Here is a 25215-nt window from a genome sequence, read left to right as displayed (position 1 = left end):
ATTGTGTGTAGGCATATTTGAAAAGCATTTATATATTTAAAAGGTTATAAATAAATGTATACGTCTTAGAATAATATTTTTATTTGTATTTGTATTAGACAAGTATGTATACAATTATAATGGAGGGGTGTTGTGTTTTTTTTTAAACTGCACGTTTTACTTCATTATTATTTTTTCCTTGATCTTGTTTAACTGAAATATTTTATTCATTTTTTTTTAAAAAAAAAAGGCGGGAGAGAAACACCACAGTCCAGCAGCGATCCCTCCGCCGCCCCCGCCGCCCTCTCCCCTCACGGCCCTTTTGCCAACCGGCCCCCTCAGCGCTCGGGCAGGTCACGTGGGCAGGGCAGTCAGTTGCTCGAGCGAGCCGAGGGGGCTCGAGGCGAAGGGGGCGTGGCGTGGAGGAAGGCGGGGCCTCCCCCTCTCTCTCTCTCTCTCTCGCGGGCGCTATAGGCGGAGCCGCGAAAGCCCTTGAGGGGGAGGAGCTCCGTGGTCCCTCCGGTCCGTCCGCCGCCGCCGCCGGGATGCGACGGTCGGGCTTCCCGCCGCCGCCGGCTCTGCTGCTGCTGTGGTGGCTCGTGGCAGGTACCCCCGCCGCGAGCGCCCCTCGCCCTCTGCCCCCTTATTCCATCCTTCACTCCCCTCCTCACATACATACACAGTCTTGAGGTACCGGGGGGGGAGGGGGAGGAGTGAGGCCGCGTTGCCACGGTAACCAGGGGAGGGTTGGGTTGCCACCTTCTTCAAGTAGCCCCTGCTCCTCTGCTCCTTCTGGGAAAGGTCGGGCTGCGGCGCACGTGAGCAAATGATGGCAACCCTCGCCTCGGCTCGTGTCCCTTCTTGAGAATGGGGGGGGGGGGGGTTGGATCCAGAATTGGGGGGGAGTGTGTGGATCAGTTTTCTAGATCAGTTGGCAACAGGGCAGGGTCGGATTTAGGTTTGATGAGGCCCTAAGCTGCTGGAGGTAATGGGACTGGGAGTGGCCACCGGGACCACATAACACCTGTCCTGAGAGATCTGCATTGGCTCCCAGTACGTTTCCGAGCACAATTCAAAGTGTTGGTGCTGACCTTTAAAGCCCTAAACGGCCTCGGTCCAGTATACCTGAAGGAGCGTCTCCACCCCCATCGTTCAGCCCAGACACTGAGGTCCAGCACCAAGGGCCTTCTGGCGGTTCCCTCACTGCGAGAAGTGAGGTTACAGGGAACCAGGCACAGGGCCTTCTCGGTAGTGGCGCCCTCCCTGTGGAACGCCCTCCCTTCAGATTTGAAGGAAATAAGCAGCTATCTTCTCTTTAAAAGACATCCGAAGGCAGCCGTGTTTAGGGAAGTTTTTAATATTTAATGCTGTATTGTTTTTAACACTTGATTGGAAGCCGCCCAGAGTGGCTGGGGAAACTCAGCCAGATGGGCGGGGTATAAATATTATTATTATTATTATTATTATTATTATTAGGCCCTTTATATGTCCAGCTGTCCTTTGTCAACAACAAATTGCCGCTGTTTTTTGTGTTGAATATATGCTACATAGTAATTTATGGACATAATATGTATCTAAAATGGGACACGGGTGGCACTGTGGGTTAAACTACAGAGCCTAGGACTTGCTGATCAGAAGGTCGGCAGTTCGAATCCCCGAGACGGGGTGAGCTCCCGTTGCTCAGTCCCTGCTCATGCCAACCTAGCAGTTTGAAAGCATGTCAAAGTGCAAGTAGATAAATAAGTACCACTCTGGCAGGAAGGTAAATGGCGTTTCCGTGGTTCGTCAGAAGCGGCTTAGTCATGCTGGCCACATGTACGCCGGCTCCCTTGGCCAGTAAAGCGAGATGAGTGCCGCAACCCCAGAGTTGGCCACGACTGAACCTAATCATCAGGGTCCCTTTACCTTTATGTATCTAAAGCCATTTGCACATAACAAAATATGTATTTTATGAAAGTAATTGTTACAACCAGTCCATGCAGAATGTAGGCACCCTGTATATAGAAATGAGCAAACCAGTGATATTTTAGGGAGCAGGCTAGCAGGCTTACTAGCCTTACATTATAGGAGCCTACACAACACAAAACACCGTTGCTGTATGTAGGTTTTATTTTATTTGTTTTTTTATCTTATATTTTGGAAATGTACATCCAGGTGTTTTTTTCCTTTGAATTTTTTTTGGGGGCCCAAGAGAGTGGGGCCCTAAGCTATAGCTTGTTTAGCTTATACATAAATCCAGCACTGGCTGTGATGCATGCGAGCAAATGGCTCGTGTTACTTCTTGCAAATGGTGGGGTAGTGGATCCAGAATTGGGCGGGGGGGGGGTGGATCAGTTTTCTGGATCAGTTGGCAACAGGGTTTAGGGAAGGGGAGAAGGAGGAGAGAGGTGTGTTCATGGCAGGTGTAGGAATGGCGTGCTGCTCTCATAACCCGTGGCTGCTCTTTTCCCTCAGGACTCCTGTTGATGCCTCCTTCTGGGGAAGGCCTCTCCGAGGTAAGTTTAGGGATAGCGGGGAAAGTGGGGAGTAACAAGAAGGACTCCCATCGGTGTCCCACCATCCCCATCTTCTTGTGTCATCTTCCCCAACCTGCTGCCCTCCAGATGATTTTTGGACAACTCTCATCGACTGATGGATGTTATTGTCCGGAACATCTGGAGGGCAGCAGACTGAGGAAGGATGTTCTAGTCTCTCTCTCTCTCTCTCTCTCTCACTCACACACACACACACACACACACACATATATGGTGCAGTGGATTTTGTTCAGTCTGCATTCATAAGTGGAACTAATTCACATCCCTCGGCTAAAACATGGATAGGAACATAAATTATCCTCTGCATTTCACGCTTGCTAATTTTTCAGTACAGTCGCCTGCTCAAAAAACACCCCCAAGTGGGTTTCTTAAAAGGTGTTTTAGGATAAAATATATTTAGAAGTTGAACTATGCACATTGAGAGAAAAATAATGTTTAATGTACTTAAATACAGATAACTTAAAACTTGTGCAGGAGTTAAGTTCTGGGGATGGCACATATACGTCAAACCACCTCCTTGGAAGTGCCTCTGTGTGAGCAATCTTTCCTTCTGGACCCAGCATGCTGGTTGTACCCCACCCCCCAAGGCTCTGGAAGGCTTGTGGGATCTTGCAGGGCCATACAAGATTTTGCTAGAACCTCCCAGAGCCCGGTAAGCAAGTTTTCTGCACCACGAAAACCCTGTGCAAAAAGAGCTTTTAAGCTCTTCACATTCCGCACAATTAATTTGCGTGATTTGAACTGCATAAAGTTGAAATTGCGCAAGCTAAATGCATGTAAATTGCAAGTTACCTGTATATCAATATATATAAATTTTTGTATAGCTTTTAAAATCGCATTACTGCAGAAACAGAAGGGAACAGACATATGAATTAATACATACAAAACTGATGCAGATTAGAACAAAGTGATTCAACCACACCAAAGCTCAGCATGCAGTTATGGGTACCAGCTAGCTTGTCAGATAGCCCCCTGCCCCCTCCCCCCCTCGGCTGCAAGCATGGTGTGGAGTTAAGTTTGCAATAATTGCATTCCTACAAAGTTGTCAAATATGAATTGAATGGAACTCATGCAATATGTGACTGGAGTTGTGAACTCAACTTTCACGATACCTATCACTCCTCACAGTCACACGTTTTTATCATGCTACTTTATCTATGTAAACTGATCCTGTGTGTAGGCTTGCTTCATGAAAACTGGGATTTTTGAGACTTGAAGAAATGCTACTCTGAATAAATATTTCAAAAAATACAATTTGAGTAAACATCAGTACTGTAAATCTGTTCATTCTCAGCCCAGATGCGACTTATATTCTCTACCTGGATGCCCAAGGAACTTTAATCCTGTTTGTGGGACTGATGGAGAAACTTACGCAAATGAGTGTATGCTTTGTGCTGCAAACAGGTAACTACAAACTAACTGATTCTGTCTGCAGAAGTCTTAGGTTTACAGATAGTCAACCTGGGCTTTTAGTTAATTCATACTTTAGAAGCTATTGGTAAGAAGTCTTCAGAACTTTCATACTTGATTAAATGGACCATCTCCTTACGTCAGGATCCTCTCTGCAGAGTTAACCATTCTCTGAGAAGTAAATGGGAAGCTTCAGAAAATCATGGCGCTGAAAGAGACAAAAGACCACTTGGTACATTCCCCTGTGTACATTTCCAGTTCAAAATACACAATTCAAATTATAGTGTAGAGAAATGGTGTACATGCACTACAGAAGAGATTCGGAGGTCCATGGGAATCTTAACCATCAAGTCAATCCCCACACTGCAGGTGGAAGGAAAGCTTGAAAAACAAACAAGATGCTTCCAGGTCATTTTAATAGCAAACTTGGTGGCCCTGTGCCACCTAACAGGCAGGGGAGGGGTTTCTGCATACTTGGAAGAGTGAATGAGAAGAGCTGCATACATATAACGCCATCGTATAGGAATGGAACATAATAATAATAAACCTTTATTGTCACTACACCACCTGTGTGCAGTGAAATTAAACGAGCCCCCCCCCCCCACTCTGTCTATGAGAAAAAGTTTCCATATTTTTCGCTCCATAGGACACACTTTTCCCCCTCCAAAAATGAAGGGGAAATGTGTGTGCGTCCTATGGAACGAATGCAGGGGGGAGGCAGGCAGGAAAAGCCCCCCAAAGCCGCACAGAAGCTCCGCGCAGCTCTTGTGGGCTTTTCTGTGGCCAGTCAGTCCCTTCTCCCTCCTCGTAGAAAAGCCCACAGGAGCCGCACACTCCTTAAAGGGTGCGTGGCTCCTGTGGGCTTTTGCGGGAGGTGGGGGTATTGCCATAGCTGCGGGCAGCCTCTCCCTGGCAGAGGTTGCGAGGGGCTAAAGAAGCCATAGCCCCGTTCAGCCTCTCCCGGCTGGAGAGGTTGCGCGGGGCTATGGCAGATGCATCCCGCTCGCTGTCTTGGCTTCTTTGCTCTTTGGGGCTGGGGGGCAGCGCTTCCCCCCACCACCAGCCCCACAAGCTCGGGGAGCAGCGGAAGGCTGCGTGCCTTTCCTCTGCTCCCCAATCTGCTCTTTGAGGCTGGGGGGGGGCTTCCCCCCGCCAGCCCCAAAGAGCAGGTTGAAAGGAACCTTCACTGAAGCCTGGAGAGCGAGAGGGGTCGGTGCGCACCGACCTCTCTCGCTCTCCAGGCTTCCAAGGTAGCCGCCTGAAGGTGACCGAACGCACCTTGAAATTCTCCCCCCTCTGCGCAGCGCTTCCTGCCGCTTCACTGAAGGGGCGCTGGGCAGAGAGGGGGAGATATTTTTTCTTGTTCTCCCCCTCTAAAACAAGGTGCATCCTATGGTCGGGTGCATCCTTTAGAGCGAAAAATACGGTAAATCCTACAGCAATGAAAAGAGGGATGGGTGATTGGACCTGGAGGATCTCCAACACTGCAGTGCTTAGGTTCCTGAAGGGCTGTTCGTCTTGCAGAACATCAGTTGCAAATTCTCAGATACCCAGATGGTGAGCGAGGTGAAACTCCTTTCCTACACTACCACTTCACCGGAACACCTTGCTGCACAACCCCATGATATACACTTATAGTGATCAGGTTTGGGGTGATACAAAGTGGAGGGAAGCGACACGCCTCACCTTGACCCTCAGTATGGTGACTTGGTAACAATACAATAAAATGCAAATACCTTTATTGGCATTACGAGTTAAAACATTTCAAAACACTAGGATAAATTTAAAAGGGACAGGAGTGAGGCTGTCGAGGATCACAAGGTACTTGATTGTTCTGCTTCGCCCTGTCTATTCCCTAGAGGGATGATTCATTAAGAACCCTTTCAGGTAAGATGGAGATTAAAAAGGAAACCACTGGGGCAGTAACATCCTTGTCCCTATCCGCTAGGAAGAACCTCATTTGGCTTTCTCTCAGACCCTTGGGTTGCAGATCCAATATCTTGCTCAGCATCTGTTTGAGGAGTCTGCTGTGCAAAGGGCTGTCCAAAAGAATATGGTCCAGTGAATCTGGTACTCCCTGATTACAGGCACACAGGCGGACTTGATAAGGAGTTTGCAAGTGGTCACCTGTGGTCACTGAGGAGGGGAAAGCGTTTTGTCTTGCTAGCATCAAAGCTCTTCGTTGGGAAGGAAGTAGTAGGTCTTTGAGCCCCCAAGTCATTAATTTTCTATTCCAAGTATGTCAGCCAGTGGATCCAGATGTGGAGTCATCCCAGAGGAAACTTGATTCTGTTCACCTCCGTGCCATGGCTTCTAGCTGCACCATAAGTATGTCTCTGGCCAGAGCAGGCCCACCCATGAAGTGGTACAGAGGGGGGTGTGGCAGAGGGGAGCAGCAAGAGGCTGCAATTGCCGTTCGCCTCACCCTTGTCTCGGGTCCTAACGTCAGAGCAGAGTGTGAGGCTTATAGAACTTAACCTCAGCTACACGTTAGCAGAATGGGCTCTATAGGAAAACAGGTGCTTTTCTGCCACCTTCGCTGCACTTAAAATTTTCCATCATCTTTCTACTGTTTCATTTCCTTGAGGAAGTGAGTTTTTATCCCTCAACATTCCCTTGTTTCCTTATGAGGCCTATAACACTACTACAATAATACCTGGATGAGGATCCTTGCAAAAATGTTTTTTTCTCTTGAGATGGGAGTCTGGCTGTTTCCACACTAGGTACATTCCTTGGAATAGCTAGGATTTTATTCAATCCCTGTTTATGAAGCATCTACATAATGTTGTAATCAAACAGTTATTCTCTTGTGTCTCTCCACCCCACCCCCGGTTCTTGGGTCTCTTTTCAGATTTTAGAAAATTGGGTCATTGAGCTTATTACTATGCATTTGCTTTTGTAAACCTTCATTATTATTTATTTATTTAATATACTTATTTACTATTTCTCATTAAAATAATACCAACACAATATACAACGAAACAATTACTTTTTCTGCTAGTGCCATTTTGTCATTGTGGTTGTTAAAAAAATTTTTTTTCCATTTGCTCTAAATGCTTTTTCACACATTCTTAATTTAAATATTAATAGCACTTTAAATTTACTTTTTTAAAAATACACTGCCTTTCCAGTCGTCAGATTAGCACACCAAATTGATTTTTTTTTTTTGTAAACGAATTGCTTAGTTATAAAACACTTTGTAGCAATTATTGGGTAAAATCTCCTAAATACAAAGCACTTTACATGCTGATAACTGATTTACAAAATTGGAGAAATTGCATGCTCAAAATTGTCCTTTTCCCGCCCAAATGTCTATCATGCACTCTAGTGCAGATGAAATGTAGCAGGAGGAATACGCTGAGTGCTGTTCTCCGCCCCCCTGTACACAAACACACGACAAGTCAATTACAGTTCTATAGGTAGCTTAGTGCAGATGACTAATGCTTTGCCATTCCCTTTATCTGCATTCTCTTACAGAGAACATGAAAAAAGTGTACAAATTGCCTATAAGACATCGTGTTCATGAGATAAGCTTCAAGAAAGAGACCTCTGTAGCCTGCTTAGTAACTGAAACCGTATTTTAAAAGTGCCTTCCAACTGCTGCAACAGAAACAAACTCGTTTGCTCTACCCAACTTTTGAATTTGCTTAATACAGGTGTTCTGTTGAACAAACAGGTGTGTTGCTTCGTGTGTGTGTGTGTGCTGCGATGCAGCCATAAATTACAATCTTTGGAGATTCTGCATCTTCTCTTTATTGTGTTCCATGTCCCGGTGATTTTAGCTTCTACATATAAACATGGGGTGAGTTGCAAGCTGAACACCCAGGAATCACACGGCTACTTGAAGCTGTTGTAGAACATGCAGGTGGGTGGCCGCAGTGGGAAGAGCCCACGTGGGACTGCCAACATCATTCACTGGTTAAGGGGTTGTTCCTTCTTGAGCAAAGAATGCATGAACTCACAGGGCTTCAGGGAGAGGATAAGAACGTGTGCTGCTAGCATGGCTTCGTCAGCTGCCAAAGGAAGCGAGGAAGGCCAAGAAGGAATCTTGGGAGGGACTAGCTCTGTCTTGAAAGACTCTCTGAAGGGCAAGCAGTGGTAGTTCTGTAACCCTCTGGTCTGAAGCATTTTTTCCACCCCACTCCCAAGCGTACCCAAACTCTGTAAACACATACTGAACTCCACATAAATCCATTTACTTGACTTTCATTGTGCTAGCTTAAGAGCAAGTCAACATGGGATGTCTGTGAACAGTCTCCTGATCTTTTATTTTTATTTTTTAACCTCCTAAGGGGTGGAGAAGAGCCATGTCAAATCTGGCTCTTACTGGGGTTAATTGTTACTCTCTTCCTATTTTGGGCCACCATAAAAGGTTAAGCTGTATCTTTTCTAAAAGCACAACTTTATTCAAAAGTCGCACTGGACTTTGCATTTTCATATTTAAAGCTGTTCCCAATTTGATAGTCTCTGGGTGTTTTCACTTGCTTCAGTTCAAATGAAAACATAAAACGTACATTCAAATTCCAAATGGCTTTCTTCCCGTTCTTGTTCTGCTGCAATAATTACACATTTGAATAACACAGGGGATGCACAAAACAGCAATAATTTATTAGCAAACTTGCAAACAAACTTTTGTTCATGATTATGGAGTAAGCCAATAGTTTGTTATTATTGGTCTTGTGGATGTGTCTCCAGCTTATTACTCGTCCTATAAGGCTGCAATTCTATCACATGCAATGGGGTTTACAGCCCATTTTTGGGCATGTCTATTCAGCAGAAAGCATATTATACAGTAGAATAGACTAAATGAGAGAGAGAGCTGCTGATAATACTGTCGAGTTGTAACTCATGTATATTGTATTTTGCAAGTTGTCTCGTTTCTATAGCCCAACTTGCTTATAACCCTAATTTATTGAGAGTGCTTTACATATACAGAAAGCACTTACTGCATTCTAGGCTGGTGCGGTCCATCTTCACTAGACTATCTAATTTTCAGTGAAGCCAGTTTTTAGAGACAATAAATTTTGGTGAAGATAAAAACATGCTCTGAAACACCCAGCATAACATGGGTCAAAGTGAAATGAGCCCCTTGTCCTGTTCAGTATTACTTAAGGAGCTTAATCACAAGGGGGCGCTCGCCCCTTCTAAAAGTCAAGAAGAGGGTAGCTAAGGCAGAAGCAACTTACACCCAGATACAAGCAGCCTGGCTCTTTCAAAGCCCCCTGCCCAGGCATAGCCATGTCATTCCCTTGATAGAACTATTACTGAAAGATTCCACAGCACAATATATATGCAGGGCACTAGTGTGGCCATGAAAGAAAGATGGACCTGACGCTGAACAGGGAAAATGGGAAGCAATTTGCATAGGGTTTCTAACCCTTGTTTTTTAAATGATATATGCATAATTTCAAGGGTTTATCCACACTTACCTTTCCTCCGCTCTTTCCAGGTACACTCTGCAGTTTAAAACTCCATGTCCAATCACCGTTTTTTGTGTTTTTTTGCTCCGGAGCTTTCACTGCGAAAACCTGCTCTTTAACACTCAGTCGGAACAAACGTCAATCTGCAGAAAACCCATATTGACGTGGGCTTCGATTCAGCGTTAAAGAGTGGGTTTTTCAGGGAAAGCTCAGGGCAACAACTAGGGCTGGGCGATATATCAATGTATCATCCAAAATGGGTTTGATGTCCATATCGTGATAGCGGTTTCTTAATTTTTGACCTGGCAATTTATCACGAATCACGGTGTGTGTGTGTGCTATGCAAAAATCACAATGCGAGGAAAACTGTGAAACCAGCCAATACTTCTCCCGATTCTTGCAGCCCCTGTTAACTCTGCCGGCTCAGCTGTTCCTTACCTCCTTATTTCAGACATCATGATATATCAGTATATCACAATGTTTAGCTGGTGATACATCTTGATGTTGAAAACCAGATATTGCCCAGCCCCAGAAGCAGCAACAACAAAGCTCAGACATAAATTGTGGACCTCTGCTTGGAAAGAGCAGGGCAAAAGGCAAGAAGTAAATTTGGATAACCTCCAAGAGGCAGATATCGTAGCCAAACCAATCTGTTCACCTAAGGTGTAGAGCTATTTCATGGGGTTGTAAGTCCTTTGCCACCAAACAATCCCAATTGCACGATATCAGGCCACCATAGATGAACCAAGCACCAAACAGGTTTCTATAGTGCTAAAAGGGAAAAACTGAATCGATAGTCCCATCAGACATAATACAGAAATGAACGTCATAGAATTATGGTGTTGTAATGTGATGCTTCTCTATGTCATTAAAGAAAAGAAAGCTGGAAAAGCATTTCAGATATAATTAAAATTTTGTGCCTTTTTATAGGGTCATAAAATGGCGCCTGCCACAAACATTGGAATGATAGTGTGCTGGGTTCATCTCCTCTCATGTCACAGCTCATATCAAAACCACAGCAAGTGTTGTAGTGAATGTGTGCTGAGGTTGATACAGCCCACCCACAGCAGTTGTATCACGTCCACTAGTAATGGTGGAGCATAATGGAATATATGCTTAGGGAAAGAGCTGTAAGCCTAATAGTGTGGGAAGTCAATTGCGATTCTGCTTGTTGCTTACAGCCAAAGAGCAATGATTGGGTAGCACCCTTCTGGAATCACCCTGCCTTATCAGGAAAACTGGCTGTGTCCTGTTTACAGTTTGACAAGGACCAGGCACTACTTGTCTTCCATCTTGCTATGTGGGAAGAGGCCCACACAATCAGTCTCCCAGAACTGTAGCATTGTCCTCGTTTTTGCTCAAAAAGGAAGTTCTTCTGATGCCACCAGCTGTATTTACAACAGGTGATTATCAAAATGTGTTACACACTGGGCTGTTCAAAGCAAAATATCTACAGCAATGTTATATTACGGCCTCCGCAGAGCATATTTATTTACCTCGTTCATTGCATTGTGACAGTGCCTGCCGGCCTCTCAAACAGGTCTGACAGAAACCATCAATACCAGAACTTGATGGATGTTCACAAAACCCACAGCAAAACCTTTATTGTGTACACCCATGGAAAGGCGCCAGGGAGCCCTGCCCCAGACCCTAGAGCATGCAGCGCCACAAAGCTGACAGCAGCGGGATATGCTAAGCCGCCCTCCTTCACCGCAATTTGGAAGCTGTTTCTTGAGCTGCGCAAGGAAAGTTGCTTTTCGACATTCCGCGAGGAAGTGAACTCCCACTTGACAACTGTGCAGCGCGGAGCCCAAGCCTTGCCTCCAGGAGACAAAGGAAATGCGCTGGGCAGATAAGATCTGGGTGAACCTTCCTACACTTGGCTCCGTGGCTCCAAAACTCTTTGCTCCGTCATTGATTTAGGATGCAAAGTGTACACACTTACCTTGGAAGCAAGTGCCACCAAACGTGGCGAACCTTATTTCCGAGGGCAGGATTGCACTAATAATCTTACCTTTGTTTTGGGACCCAGCTGCCAAAAATCTCACCTATTGACTGCCGTGTCCTGTCTTCTTCCAGCATTTCTGTCTAGCTAGCAAAATGCTCCTCATTGTGGTATGTGGGGAGGGCCTGCATGTGCGTAGGGCATCCGAGGGTGTGGAACATCTCTTTGCATTTCGCATAACAGGATTTTCTTCCCATGGAGATCTGTGTCATCCTGGGAATCACTGATAACATGAAGGTAAAGGGACCCCTGACCATTAGGTCCAGTCGTGGCCGACTCTGGGGTTACGGCGCTCATCTCGCTTTATTGGTCGAGGGAGCCGGCGTACATCTTCCGGGTCATGTGGCCAGCATGACTAAGCCGCTTCTGGAGAACCAGAGCAGCGCACAGAAACACCGTTAACCTTCCCGCCAGAGCAGTACCTATTTATCTACTTGCACTTTGACGTGCTTTTGAACTGCTAGGTTGGCAGGAGCAGGGACCGAGCAACATGAGCTCACTACATCGTGGGGATTTGAACCGCCGACCTTCTGATCGGCAAGTCTTAGGCTCTGTGGTTTAACCTACAGCGCCATCCACGTCCCTATTGATAACATGTGAGAGTGTAAAAAGGGAGCACTCAACAACACAATTAGGTTAGGGGCATAAATCTGTCCCATGCACCAAATAACCCCATTTTTGGATGGCAGCTTTTGCATCCTCTCACTATCTAGGATTTAAGTTCCTTTACTGATCTATAAACTTAGTGGACTGCACTGGGTAGAATGGAATGGTAGCTGGCTCCATTCTGCCTAATGGGAAAGTTCTGAAACCCAGATGTTGCTTCTTCATTCCTCTGTAGATTACTTCCCCTCCTTTATATGCTTCTGAATCTTTCCTTGCATGCTAAATAGTTCTGCTACGGCACTGTGGATAAGATTAATTCCCTGCTTAATCTGGCCATCAATATTTCCAAGCTAAACCAGGATGTGCTAGCCCACCAGTACTTTCCCAGTGTGCTCTGTCGATAACAAATCTTCCTCTTGAACTAACTGCAAACTTTGCTTTCTGCTTGCCTCTCACAGCGACCGACACAGATCATGTGAAGAGCACCAGGGGGCAGAGTGGGAGCTGCAATTATGGGTGCCAGCTTATCATGCGCTGTGCAGGCAGTAAAAGGTTTGCAAGGGCAGTAAAGAATGGACAGAAATCAACTTGTCAGCTATGCATCCACAGCAACTTCCCACAGCATCTCAGAGGCACAGTTCACACATTGCACTAATTTTTTGTAACCCGCCCTTGGACCTTAGGGTGAAGTGTAGGCAATAAAATACAATATAAATATAATAAATATCGTAGCAGCTGCAACAACAATAAATAATACATATTCAGTATGCTTATATATATATATATATATATATATATATATATATATGCATACAGCTGCTATGTGAATTAGAACAAATGCATACTTGAAAACGTGTCATGCAGGTATATGAATCAGATATCTCTGATTAGCTACAGTTCCTTGTTGGGTGTGCTCTTGTGAGCACCCTGAAATATGCTCCACTGAGAAATACAACATGTCCCTCCCTGAGAACTAGTATTTAAAAACAAACAAACCAGGCTGTGAAAATAAAGCTTGCTTCTGGTTATGTCCTTACTAAAGACGGAGCTGTTTTTGGGGGGCTGACTGGGTTTGGCACCTGAATGCATTTTTGTCAGACTGCTTTGGCTTGTGGGCACATGCCCTTCTAGGAAAAGATGGGCAGAGTCTCGCTCAGGAATTCCCTTCAGCACCATAACCTGCCACTTCTACCCATAGGGCAAGCTCTCACCCCTGCATCTCCTTCTGCAGGATAGCTCAGTCGGCAGAGCAAGAGACTTTCAAACTCTAGGTTGTGGGTTTGAGCTCCGTGTTGGGCAAAAAGATTCTTGCATTGCAGAGGGTTGGACTAGATGACCGTCGCGGTCCCTTCCAACTCTACAATTCTAAGAAGTGCCACTGAGGTGAATTAATAGTTAAAAATCTCTGTGAATCTGTCAGGATTATGGCTGCTGAAATCTCAAGTCTTCACTGCTTAGGTGGACAGCTCCTGCCCGGAAGCTATTGCACAAAAACACTGCTGGATGCTACTCTCTGATATAGCTGGGTAGGCTTTGCTGTGTTAGGCTACAGGCACAAAGCCAATGAGAAGCTGTGGGCAGATTTGAGGGTAAACCATATACAGCACGGGTCTGCCCTTGTGGCTCGTTGGAAGTTGAAACTGCTCTACATGTACTATTACGTTGTCGTCTTTATGAGGATATACGTTTGACTTTTATTACACCTGTTTTGCAAAAGTCCAGGAAAGAATTGGAACTCCATAGCTTAAAACTACTGCTAGAGGATAAGAATCCCAAGACTACTTTAAATGTAGCCAAATTCTGTGTGTCTGCAATCAATCGCAGGAAGCACGTGGTATCCCATAATGACCAAACCCCCAAATGTTAACTACAGGGAGCACGCTAATAATTAATTTTAATTTTTATATTTAAATCCTTGTTATACTCATATTGTCCTTTGTATTTCTGATATTTTTATGATCTGTGATATTGTGTGTGTTGATGCTGGTCTGTGACTGTATTAATAAATTCATTCATTCAATGAGAAGCTGCTGCAACAGTCCAAGGGCCTGCCAGCAGAGTTCCCTTTGTGCAAAGGGCTTCCACCCTCTCTCTCCTGTCTCCACTTACCGCACAATCTGCTCTGCAAGTGGAGCAGCAGCCGGACTTTGGACATCCCTGCCCTAAATATTCCTTCCTTTCTCTGCAACAGTATGTGCACTCAGTAAAAAACAACAACAATGGTGCTCATCTACTTTTCAGGGTTTAACAATTCATTTTTGTATGAATTTATGAATCACTTTTTTTACAAGGAATTCGGTGCACGGTAATCCAAAATAAAATCAGTTACCCGAGTAAAAGGGAATGGAGAAAAACCCTCACACCAGAACAGAAAATAAAAATAAAAATCAGAAGCCACAACCCATCCCTGAATGGATACCCTTTTCCACACACACTTAGGTTCATACTGCACCAGGAATGCTAGGAATGGGAGTATTCTCTGCCCTCTGCACAGATGTCATGTGTAGACTAAGTACACACCAGACACTTGAAGCACATCACAAAATCCTGGGAATTGTAGTTTGTTAAGGGAGCTGGGAATATTGCTCTGCCATGAGGGATTCTTTGGGTGAAGTCACGTGTGCTTTGTGGCTCTGCCAGTATTTTAATATCAGTGATGTGGTCTTCAAAGTCCACTTGACAAACTGGTCCTCATTGCCCCAGAGCAGCTCGGGTGGGGCAGCTCTGAAGCCAACTTCTGAAGCCTGATGGAAATACTTCACTGTTCTAAAACTGCTGAGCAGGCTGGCAAAGAAGTCAGCTCCATGTTTTATGTAGCGACGGGGCAGAAGGGCTCAGTCGTTGCTCATCAAGGCATTACTCAGATGGTTGTGAAAAGGCCTCTCGTCCATTTTCCATGCTTACTGCAAGACCCAATTCCTATGTTATGAGAATGGCGTGGGAAGGAACCAGGCTAACCTTCCTGGCCTCTGATATTAGTGTCCTAGCTTGCAATTCCACCCTTCCTTTTGTGGTTTGTATCTTCTTTCATGACTGCAAGTGTCTTGCGTTGGAGAGCAGCAGCTCCACCGACCCTACATCTAAGATGCAGGTGATGAAGTAGATTGGAATGTCGCCACACGCCCATATCTTGTTCATCTCGGATAAGATGCTAACAGACCTGCTTCTTGTTTTGGAGATGAACAGATTCTGGGAGGCCCAACTAGACATGACCAGATAGCCGTGTATATTTTCGTTTTAAACTGAGTGTGCAGGTGAGGGGAGCAAGGTCTCCACTCATGTTACCTGGCTGCCTTCCATTGCCTCAATAATTTTTCTGCTACCCACCCCAATTGGCTTGTTCTCAGGTGATGACATCAACAACAAGGAGTGTCTGGGTCGGCACAAGACTTGCATTGGTAGCAGAGCGTGTTTGGTTTGTGGTTTTGCGAAGGATTGTTTGCTTTGCTGTGTTTGGTGTGCTGCTAAGAGAGAGGATTAGAGAGATGTCAGAGTTCTGGCGCTCTGAACGGAAGGCCGAGGTCAGCGCTGGTGCATTGTCCTTTTGGAGGGACTGGCTCTCAGCTCTGACCTGCTTCCTGGGGGAGGCTGTGTATTTCAGCGCAAAAAATGCCGGTCTTGGTTTGCTAGTGTTATTGTTTGCCAGAAGTGTACAGTGGAGACTCGGGTTGCGAGCGTGATCTGTGCAGGAAGCATGTTCACAACCCGCAGCGTTTACAAAATCCGCAGCACCGGGTGTGCGCATGCGTGGGTTGCGATTCGGCACTTCTGCGCATGAGCAATGCACGATTTAGCACTTCTGCGCATACACGTCTGCCAAAACCTGGAAGTAACCCATTCCAGTACAGTGGTACCTCAGGTTACATAAGCTTCAGGTTACAGACTCCGCTAACCCAGAAATAGTGCTTCAGGTTAAGAACTTTGCTTCAGAATGAGAACAGAAATCATGCTCTGGCGGAGTGGCGGCAGCAGGAGGCCCCATTAGCTAAAGTGGTGCTTCAGGTTAAGAACAGTTTCAGGTTAAGTACGGACCTCCAGAATGAATTAAGTACTTAAACTGAGGTACCACTGTACTTCCGGGTTTCGGTGTGCCTGTAACCCAAAAAAAGCAACCTGAAGCGTCTGTAACCTGAGGTATGTCTGTATAGATGTCTGTTGCTCTCAGCTCTTTTGCATGCCCTGGAAATCAGGATGGCACCTTTAAAGCCTCTAGGGGTTGTGAGGTGGGGAGGAAGCTGTAGGTGTGGGGATCCCAGCATTTCAAAGAAGGACAAGATTGTCCTATTGGAGGGGAGAGAACCAGTAAAGAAATTGAGCTTTGAGCTAGGACACCTGGGTTCAAATCTCAGCCCGTTTGTCCCTGAAGACGGTGGTCGGTGTCAGCCATGATGATGCCCGCTGTGCCCCCTTGCACCAGCCACTATCTCTCAGCTCGACCTACTGCACGGCCCACCCATGAGGCAAGGTGAGGCAACTGCCTCAGGCGGCAGGATCCAGAGACAGCAGTCCCAAAGAAGATCTTTATTTCCCCCTTGTTACTGATGTAGATCTTCACTCACACCTTCATCCCTGGTGGGGAGAGGCGGCGCCATTTTGTGGTTCGCTTCAGGGGCCAAAATGTCTTGGGCTGGCCCTGGCATGGGGATATGGTGAGGATAAAACTATGCATATTACAGTTCCATAAAAGAAGGGCGGGATAGCAATGTAATAGTTGGGAAAGATCTCTCACCCTAAGATTTTCTGTCCCTTTCTGCAGTACAGGAATGAGATGTGTGTTTGCTTGTTTGTGTCTTCCTTTGAGGCTGAAAAGACTCCCACAGCCGCTTACGTAAGATCAATGAAAAACTAGGCAGCACCTGCCCTCAAGCTTCCAATGTAAAAGACAGCACAAAAAGAAAAAGGGAGGATGATGGAGAAGCAAAGCAGCTGCAAGCAGGAACCCTAACCTCACTTGCCTCACTTGAATTGATTAGGACTTACCGTATTTTTTGCTCCATAACACTCACTTTTTTCCTCCTAGAAAGTAAGGGGAAATGTCTGTGCGTGTTATGGAGCGAATGCCTACGGGTGGCGGGGGGATCTGCTGCAGTCGTGAGCAGAGGATCCATGGTTCCCCTTCCTTCCCTCCTCCGTGACTCGCTTTGCTTGCTTTGAAACAGCAAAGCGGGAGAAGAGCTGCTTAGTGGGGAGAAGAGAGGGACAAAGAGCCTGGTTACAAAGCACGGATCCACATGGATCCTCAGGATTTTAGCACTGGGTCACCCCAAATTCACCATCAGATCACATAGCATGTCCATGGCTACAGCTTGCACCAAAAAAAAATCACGCACCCACTGTTGCCTGGGGCCGCAGTGGTGCAAAAACGTGGTTACAAAGCGTGGATCCACATGGATCCTCAGGATTTTTGCATTGGGCTACCCCAAACTCACCGTCAGATCACATGTCTGTGGCCACAGCATGAACCACAAAAATCATACATCCACTGTTTTGTTTAGAATATTTTTTTTCTTGTTTTCCTCCTCTAAAAACTATGTGCGTGTTATGGTCGGGTGCGTGTTATAGAGCGAAAAATACGGTACTTCCTCTTAGACAAATTTAAGATGCTGGAGGTGGGGGAACCACACCCTTAAACAGTCCCTCATGGGAAGATACCCCTCCAGACAGAAAGGTAGCAAAATGAAGCCATTTCCTCTCTGAGATGCTAAAAAATGACGTTTCATCCAGTGTTGGGTGAAGGAAAATATTCAAAGATATAACTTCAGCCAGCAGCTGAAGTGATAGAAACTCACAAAGTTTTACTACTTATTTCTGCTTATTCTATCTACTACTGTGACTGCTACACAGTCATTGTTGTTGTTGTTCCTTGTAGGAGCTGCTTGTACACAAGGTACAAACATCCATATCTGCCGCTACTGTGAAGAGGTTTGGTTCCCTCGTAAGGAATTTCCTCATCGCAGAAGATTCCTTCTTGTTACCATAGAAGGTAGTGAAGAGGTCGAGAGGGAGAATTGCATCCGTCTCACAGTGGCCAGAGGCGAAGGCAGGAGGCTTCTGCGAGCCTTTGATGTGCGCATAAAGCTGTAACCTTGCCTTTTTACAGCTGTGGCAGGGAGTCACTGCAAAGAAAACACACACCACCACACAAAAAATGGTATTTTTAAAAGGATGGTATGAAGAGCATTGCTGCTGGGTCAGGCCTAGGCAAGCTTCATCCAGCCCAGTGTTTCGTTCCCACCAATGAAACGCATGAGCTGGGCGGCTTGGCTGATGCTCTGGAAAATGTTGCTGTCTCCGCCCACCTGCTTGGGTTTTCTCACCTGTGTGCATCTGGGCTGTTGCTGGCCAGTTTTCTAAGATGGGTCGCTTCTGCCACGTTTCACGGCACATATTCTATATAATTTTTTTAAAGATAATTTTATTTATTTATACATACAACAAGAAAAAAACACACACAGAAAAACACAAATACCAAATTACACACAAATTACAAAAACAACCATAGACACATAATTTTCTTGGCAAACAATAAAACATCTATTGGTCTTAACACTAAAGACCCAACTTCCCGTCTATTCCATATTTCAAATTCATATTACGTATTGCCAATACACATTTTTTTTCATAATTAAACTTATTCTCAATAAATCTAATTTCTTCTATCTACCTAGCAACTATCACTGAAGTTCCTCGAATGCTGCAACAGAATTTAAACTACTATATTTATTTTTCAGATATTCTTTGAAAACCTCCCATTTAGAGACAAATTCTTGTTTTGATTTATTCTTACAAGGGGATTTCATTACTCTTCCATTTTGCTGCGATCTTCACGGCACATATTCTACTCATGTATACCTGAAGCATACCTGAAGGAGCGTCTCCACCCCCATCGTTCTGCCCGGACGCTGAGGTCCAGCGCCAGGGGCCTTCTGGTGTTTCCCTCATTGCGAGAAGCAAAGCTACAGGGAACCAGGCAGAGGGCCTTCTCGGTAGTGGCACCCGCCCTGTGGAACGCCCTCCCTTCAGATGTGAAGGAAAAAAGCACCTATCTTCTCTTTAAAAGACATCTGAAGGCAGCCCTGTTCAGGGAAGTTTTTAATGTGTGATATCTTAGTGTATTTTTGGTCTTTGTGGAAGCCGCCCAGAGTGGCTGCGGAAACCCAGCCAGATGGGTGGGGTACAAATAATTCATCATCATCAAGGTGGGTAGCAGGATATATGTGGTCAGGACGATACATCTATATATTGTCCAAACCGGTTTGAAGTCTATATTGTGATATCAGTTCCATAATTTTTGACCTGGCAATATATCGCAAATCATGGTGTGTGTGTGTGTGTGTGTGTGTGTGTGTGTGTGTGTGTGTGTGTGTGTGTGTGTTTGCTATGCAAAAATCACAACATGGGGGAAACCATTAAGCCAATGTGTCTCTTGATTCCTGCAGCCCCTATTCACTCTGCTGTCTCAACATCCCCCTGCCTCATGCAGAAGGCAGCCCATCACAAGAGCGGGCGCTGGGAAAACCCTCAACATGCCACAACATAGCTCCATCCTTATTTCAGACATCATGGTCCAGTGCGTTTTTCTGGGGGGATGCAGGGGTACGCGTACCCCTAAACATTTTGTGAATCTAACGGGAGAAGAAACTAAATTTTTTAACATTTTTAGTTTCTTCTCTAGCATGGTGAATCGTCAAAATGAGAGTACCCCTAAACATTTTTTAGATAAAAGCACTGTTATGACCTAACAGTATATCACAATGTTTAGCTGGTGATAAACTGCGATGTTGAAAACCAGATTTTGCCCAACCCTAGTCAGGGCACCTGTCAACCTCCACTACTATGGCAGTGGTGCCTGCCTTGGGTCCATATTTTTTATTTGCCTTTAATGCTCTTACTGTTTCCTGGCAGCTACCTACTGTGTTCCTACCAATGCACCTAAAAGACTGGTCACTGAGGTTTTAAAGAAGAAAGCTCTAATAGGTTTGCCTGGAACAAAGAGGTAGATGGATCTAGAGCAGTGGTCTTCAAATTTGGTCCTCAGATGTCGTTGGACTACAACTCCCATTGTGCCATTGACCGTTGGCTAAGCTGGCTGGGGATTACGGCCTACATTCCCTCCCATAGCACCTTCCAAGGGCTGCAGGATGCCAGCGGGATTCAAGGCCAGAGGCAATTGTAGTAAAAGGCTAACGCATACCCTCCAAGCATCCCTAATTCCCCGGGGCGTTCACTGAATTACACAAGCAACCCTGGCTTCTGATTTCATCCAGGAATGTCCCGTTTTCCCTCTCCAGCACTGAGATGGGAGGAGAAGGAGCCACTGCTTGCAACTGGCGCTTGCACTTAGCAGCAGAAACTTTTTTTAAAAAGTTTTTATTTTATTTATACTTTTCAAGTTTATACATTTCATTAGTTTTACAATCAATTTAACATTTCAAAATTTTGACTTCCTTCCCCCTCTTTCTGTGGTTCCTTAAATTTATTCTTTAATTAGCTTCTGCATATCCAGATTCATTTAATTTACTCATCTAATTATCTACTTTAAATAGATACTCTTAGGAAATGGCAGGTTATTACATAGCAGCGGAACCTTTGTGGAGTGGAACCCTTGTGCCTGGGGGAGGCATTTCGCCGCTGGACCGGAGGTGGCGGGTGGGCGCAATGCTCTTGTCAACTCGTCTCTGCTGCTGCAGTGACTGTGTTATGTACTGAGTTGAAAAGGATCCAAAAGCCAGCAGTCTGATTGATCCTAGAACAATAGGATTCAGAATGCAGCAGTCTGATTGGTCCTAGAACAATAGGATTCAGAATGCAGCAGTCTGATTGGTCCTAGAACAATAGGGTCCAGAATGCAGCAGTCTGATTGGTCCACAGGAGCCACCCAATCCAGCTCCAGGTTGGCCTACAAGTGAATCCCTGATTGGCCTACAGGTGAATCCCGGAATTAGCCAATCACGTGGGGCCCATTGTGTAAATAATGTATATAAAGCAGACATTCTGGGGGAACTTCCATTCCTCCTCGCCACTATGAGCTGATTAAAGAGCATGAAATCCACTCTCGACTCTGAGTATATTTCAGACTACCGTACATACAGGAAGCCCCATTCCTGCCATGCAGATATCAGAAGGTTCTCCGTACTCGCAACATAAATCCAGACCCTCTCCCTCATCCAGCCAGAGAAGCAAGAGGCCTTAGCACATTTCCAGGACACATTTCGGCCAGACCAAAATATTTGGAGCAGAGCAAATGTGGGACATGGCCTGGAAAGAGTGCTGAGGCCCGGATCAAGGCCTGGAGAAGCACATTTGGCCTCCAGGACTGAGGGCTCCCACCCTCCCCTTTAAAAGTCGAAAGCAGCCAAACGAAAACACCTGGATCACTTGAATTTTCTTTCCACAGAATTAAACCATAGGAACAGATCTTACCTCAGGCACCTTTGCCTGCGTTGCGATGCTTCTTGTAGCAATTGGGTAGCTTCGCCATAAAATGTCAGTACAGGGAGGAGACTTTGCTCCAGTTGTTTATCATTTCTTTCTAAATGGGAGTCATGGGGTTCGAATTTCGCCATGGGACTGCACCCCATGTTCCCTACCAAGGCATGGAGGCACAAGCCCCTGTCATCAGCGGCTTGCCAAATGTAATATTAGGAAGGACGGCACCCCTGGCTGTCATACAGAGTAGATGCTTGCATTCAACAATGCGTTTAAATTTGTGGAGAACAGAAAACTTCTGCAGCTTTTAGCCGAATTAGCTAAGTGGAACCTCCATGTACAGGGGCAGTATAGCTCAGGGAACAAACTACAGCTCGGGGGGGGGGGGAGGTCATTACATTTGTGTCCCGTTTGTGCCTTGCGGTCCCGTTGGACCTCTCTCATCCATAAGGGTGATTCTCAGGGTTGTTGTTTTTTTAAAAAAATAATAATTAAATAATTGATTTTTTTGTGAGGGGGGGTTGGAATGGATATACATCCAAAGCCTGAGCCAAAAATTCACCTGTATCTGTAATCAATATAGTTGTGCCCATTTCTAAGCCAGGTCATTGTCCGCTTGAGTTTATTACTCACATTTAGCCACTGCCAGGGGTGGGGGTGGCGCTGTGGGTTAAACCACAGAGCCTAGGACTTGCAGAACAGAAGGTCGGTGGTTCGAATCCCCGTGAAAGGGTGAGCTCCCGTTGCTTGGTCCCTGCTCCTGCCAACCTAGCAGTTCGAAAGCACGTCAAAGTGCAAGTAGATAAATAGGTACCGCTCCGGCGGGAAGGTAAACAGCGTTTCTATGCGCTGCTCTGGTTCGCCAGAAGCGTCTTAGTCATGCTGGCCACATGACCCGGAAGCTGTACACCGGCTCCCTCGGCCAATAAAGCAAGATGAGCAACCCCAGAGTCGGTCACGACTGGACCTAGTGGTCAGGGGTCCCTTTACCTTTACCTTTAGGTGTGGGGGTGGCACTATGCAATAAACTAACTAACTAACTAACTAACCAACTAACTAACTAACTTTGTCATGAGTTCCCCCACCATTTCCCCGCCAGAAAAAAAATCACTGGTGATTCTTAAGGTCTTTTGCAGACCCAGAAAGCAAGTCCCTTCCCAAGGAAACAGATGAATGCAAGACATTTCTGGCATTATCGTTCCTTTTACATTACTGAGCTATGTAGAATTTCCTAACAGTCCAGACTTTAAAAATGCGCTCTCCTTGGGCATGGAGAAAGCTAGCATTGCATATTAGGGTCTTAACGAGGGGAGTAGAATGAAAAATGCTTCTGTAAGGACCCCTGCAAACAGAAGTGGTGAGATTTGCTTGTTTCCTTTCCCTACCAAGAAGACACAAGCCCCTGCTCCAGGTCTGCTCCCAGGTACAGTTCCCTGGAAATTCTGCAGCAAAACATTGCCCAGCAGTGACACAATTCTTGGGACCAAGTGAAATGTGCAGTAATCAAAACCAGACGCAAGTCTAGTCCAGCCTGTTAAATCCGTCTCCAAATCGCTTCGTTCCCAAGGGTCAGATCTCAATCGGGAAGGAATCGGGGGAGGCTGGGAAAAGAGACTTTAGCATTTCCCTGACATTTACTGCACACTTTTTCTCTTGCTGCTAAAAGACCCTGAATCCATTTGGCTGCCAGGGACCGGCTAAAATAGCACCGCAGCTGGCCCCAGATCAGCTGCAACGGCAAATCTGAGCTATGCCTTGACAGGAGGGTTTTTGCTTCGTATCTGCAGAACGTCCACCCAGATTGCTGTTTTTCACACTGCTTGGGAGAGAGTATGTGGGCGTTTATAAGAATCTAGAACTACAGCACAGAAAGACCAGAGAAAACCTCATCCATCAGAACTCTGCACGAAGAGCAAAAGTCTTCCTGTATCTTAAACCCGCCTCCCCCATCCTAGGACCTCCTGATCTGTTTGGACTATAATTCTGATGGGAGTTGCTGTCTAAAGCATTTAGAGGGCACCAGGTTGGGCACAGCTGCCCTAAACCATTCTTAAACTAAAGATTTTAACGCATGCACAGCTGAACTTAAAAGCATCTCCTGATTTTCGGCCAAGCTTCCTCAACTTCGCTTCTTGAGCAAATGCAAAAGTGGCCAGGGTGTTGATCCCAAAAACAGATAGACAAGGTTCAGGATTAAAATGCTACATTTGATCTAACCAGCTGTGTCAGTAGGGGAGTGTAGCAAACATTTATTTGCTACATTTAAGACATCTAAATTTAAGACATCTGAAGGTGGCCCTCATTAGGGAAGTTTTTAATAAACTGATGTTTTAATGTATTTTTAACCTTCAGTTGGAAACCACCCAGAGTGGCTGGGGAGACCCAGCCAGATGGGCAGGGTAGAAATAATAAATTCAAATTTAAAAAAATTAAATTTAATTTAAAAAATTAAATTTAAAACATCTCTGTTGCGGATAAGATCCTGATGCTTTTGGAGAAACAGTGGCGTAGCGTGGGTTGTCAGCACCCGGGGCAAGGCAAGTAATTTGCGCCCCCTAACCCGTGGATTGCGCCCCCTAACCCTAACCCCCAGATGTTGCGCCTGGTGCGGCCGGCCCCCCCTGCACCCCCCACGCTACGCCACTGTGGAGAAAGCTGACCCTCTAGATCCATTTCAATCAGGGTTTAGGCCCAGATCTGGCAGAGAAACTGCTTTGGTTGCCCTTTACGTAGCTAGGAGCTACTTCTGGATCCATTGCTATAGCTTGGGGGGGGGGGAGAGAAAGACCCCTTGGCTCCCAGGAGTTGACTCCTATGACAGCAGCTCATTTCCAGTGGTCTTGCCCCATTAAATCAGTTGGCAAGACTGAAAGCCCCTGCCTCTCCACATCTATCTATGTCCCTTCCTCCTTTTCCCAAACAATCGGAGCCTATGCCTTCAAGCAGTTTGCCTTTGCTCTGCCTGTTTCACCCCTCTTCTGCTTCTGGGAGTCAAAAGTGGAAAGGAGGGGAGCTTGTGACTCTACACTAGCCTGGCTCATCTCTGCCTCTTGGCCTCCCTTTCCCTGCTCTTCTGCTTCATCTTCTGTCCTGATTCTGGACTTCTCTCTGCCTCAGACTCTCCCAGCTCACTAAACCTTGCTACCTCCTCAGCTTCCAACACCAACTCTTCCTCGTCTTCTCCCTCTGGCCACTCATTGTTGTTCCCCACCACCACCACCACCACTGATCCCTGGGCTCTGAGCCTCCTTCTCTTGGTGGTTCCCCAGCTGGTTGCTCCCACCGTTTCTCTGCATCCATGGCACTCTGCTTTTCCCAGCCACCATAACGTCATGCTCTCAAGCTCTAAACCAGCCAGTCGGCCCAAAAGTATGCCAAGGCTGATGACACTGAAAGCTGCTGAGAGGTCTAGGAGGGTCAATGGAGTTGCACATATGTTCCATGACATAAGTCATCCACGAGGGTGACTGGGTGCAACAGCCCTTGCAGCTTGACTCACGGTGATGACAGCTTCTGCATGCTTGCTTTCTGCTTCCTCCTGAAGCCTCTTGTGTTCCTCTTCAGGTCTGCCTGCAGTGGTGATGGCACCTTCTGCTTCGCTATGGGCCATGATGCAGCTTAACTGGGAAGGCAGAGAAGTGAGAGACAAGGCAGAGGGCAGCTGCTTCCCAAACTGGTGAATGTGGGTGGGTGTGACTCTCACTTCTGCAGAACTGGGGAGGAAGGGACCCATACTCTCCTTATCACTGCTGAAGAGCGTCAGGGTGAACTGAGAACGTTGTTCACTTACACAAGGGCATTATGGACTTTGTGCCATTGACAGTGATCCATG

At 46.0% G+C, this 25215-nt stretch overlaps 1 protein-coding gene across 1 annotated transcript; it reads left to right on the top strand.

Annotated features, from left to right (window-relative positions):
- The first annotated feature begins 384 nt into the window (after positions 1-384).
- Positions 385-7658, top strand: SPINK2 (serine peptidase inhibitor Kazal type 2). The gene is made up of 4 exons (XM_083482068.1): positions 385-585; positions 2434-2474; positions 3808-3917; positions 7401-7658. The coding sequence occupies exons 1-4, from the start codon at positions 525-527 to the stop codon at positions 7447-7449; spliced, it is 261 nt and encodes an 86-aa protein (XP_083338194.1). The 5' UTR covers positions 385-524; the 3' UTR covers positions 7450-7658.
- The last annotated feature ends 17557 nt before the right edge of the window (positions 7659-25215 follow it).

The sequence above is a fragment of the Podarcis liolepis genome, assembly GCF_965112155.1.
Source record: "Podarcis liolepis genome assembly, chromosome: 17".
Classification (NCBI taxonomy): Eukaryota; Metazoa; Chordata; class Lepidosauria; order Squamata; family Lacertidae; genus Podarcis; species Podarcis liolepis.
The sequence above is the reverse complement of the archived record's forward strand: the minus strand, read 5'-3'. Positions and strand labels throughout refer to the sequence as shown.

Bases quoted from the DNA above. Each gene is read 5' to 3' on its own strand.
- SPINK2 (XM_083482068.1), top strand. From the start codon at position 525: ATGCGACGGTCGGGCTTCCCGCCGCCGCCGGCTCTGCTGCTGCTGTGG. The intron at 2,475-3,807 runs GTAAGTTTAGGG...GTTCATTCTCAG, and splicing joins CTGGGGAAGGCCTCTCCGAG to CCCAGATGCGACTTATATTC. The intron at 3,918-7,400 runs GTAACTACAAAC...ATTCTCTTACAG, and splicing joins ATGCTTTGTGCTGCAAACAG to AGAACATGAAAAAAGTGTAC.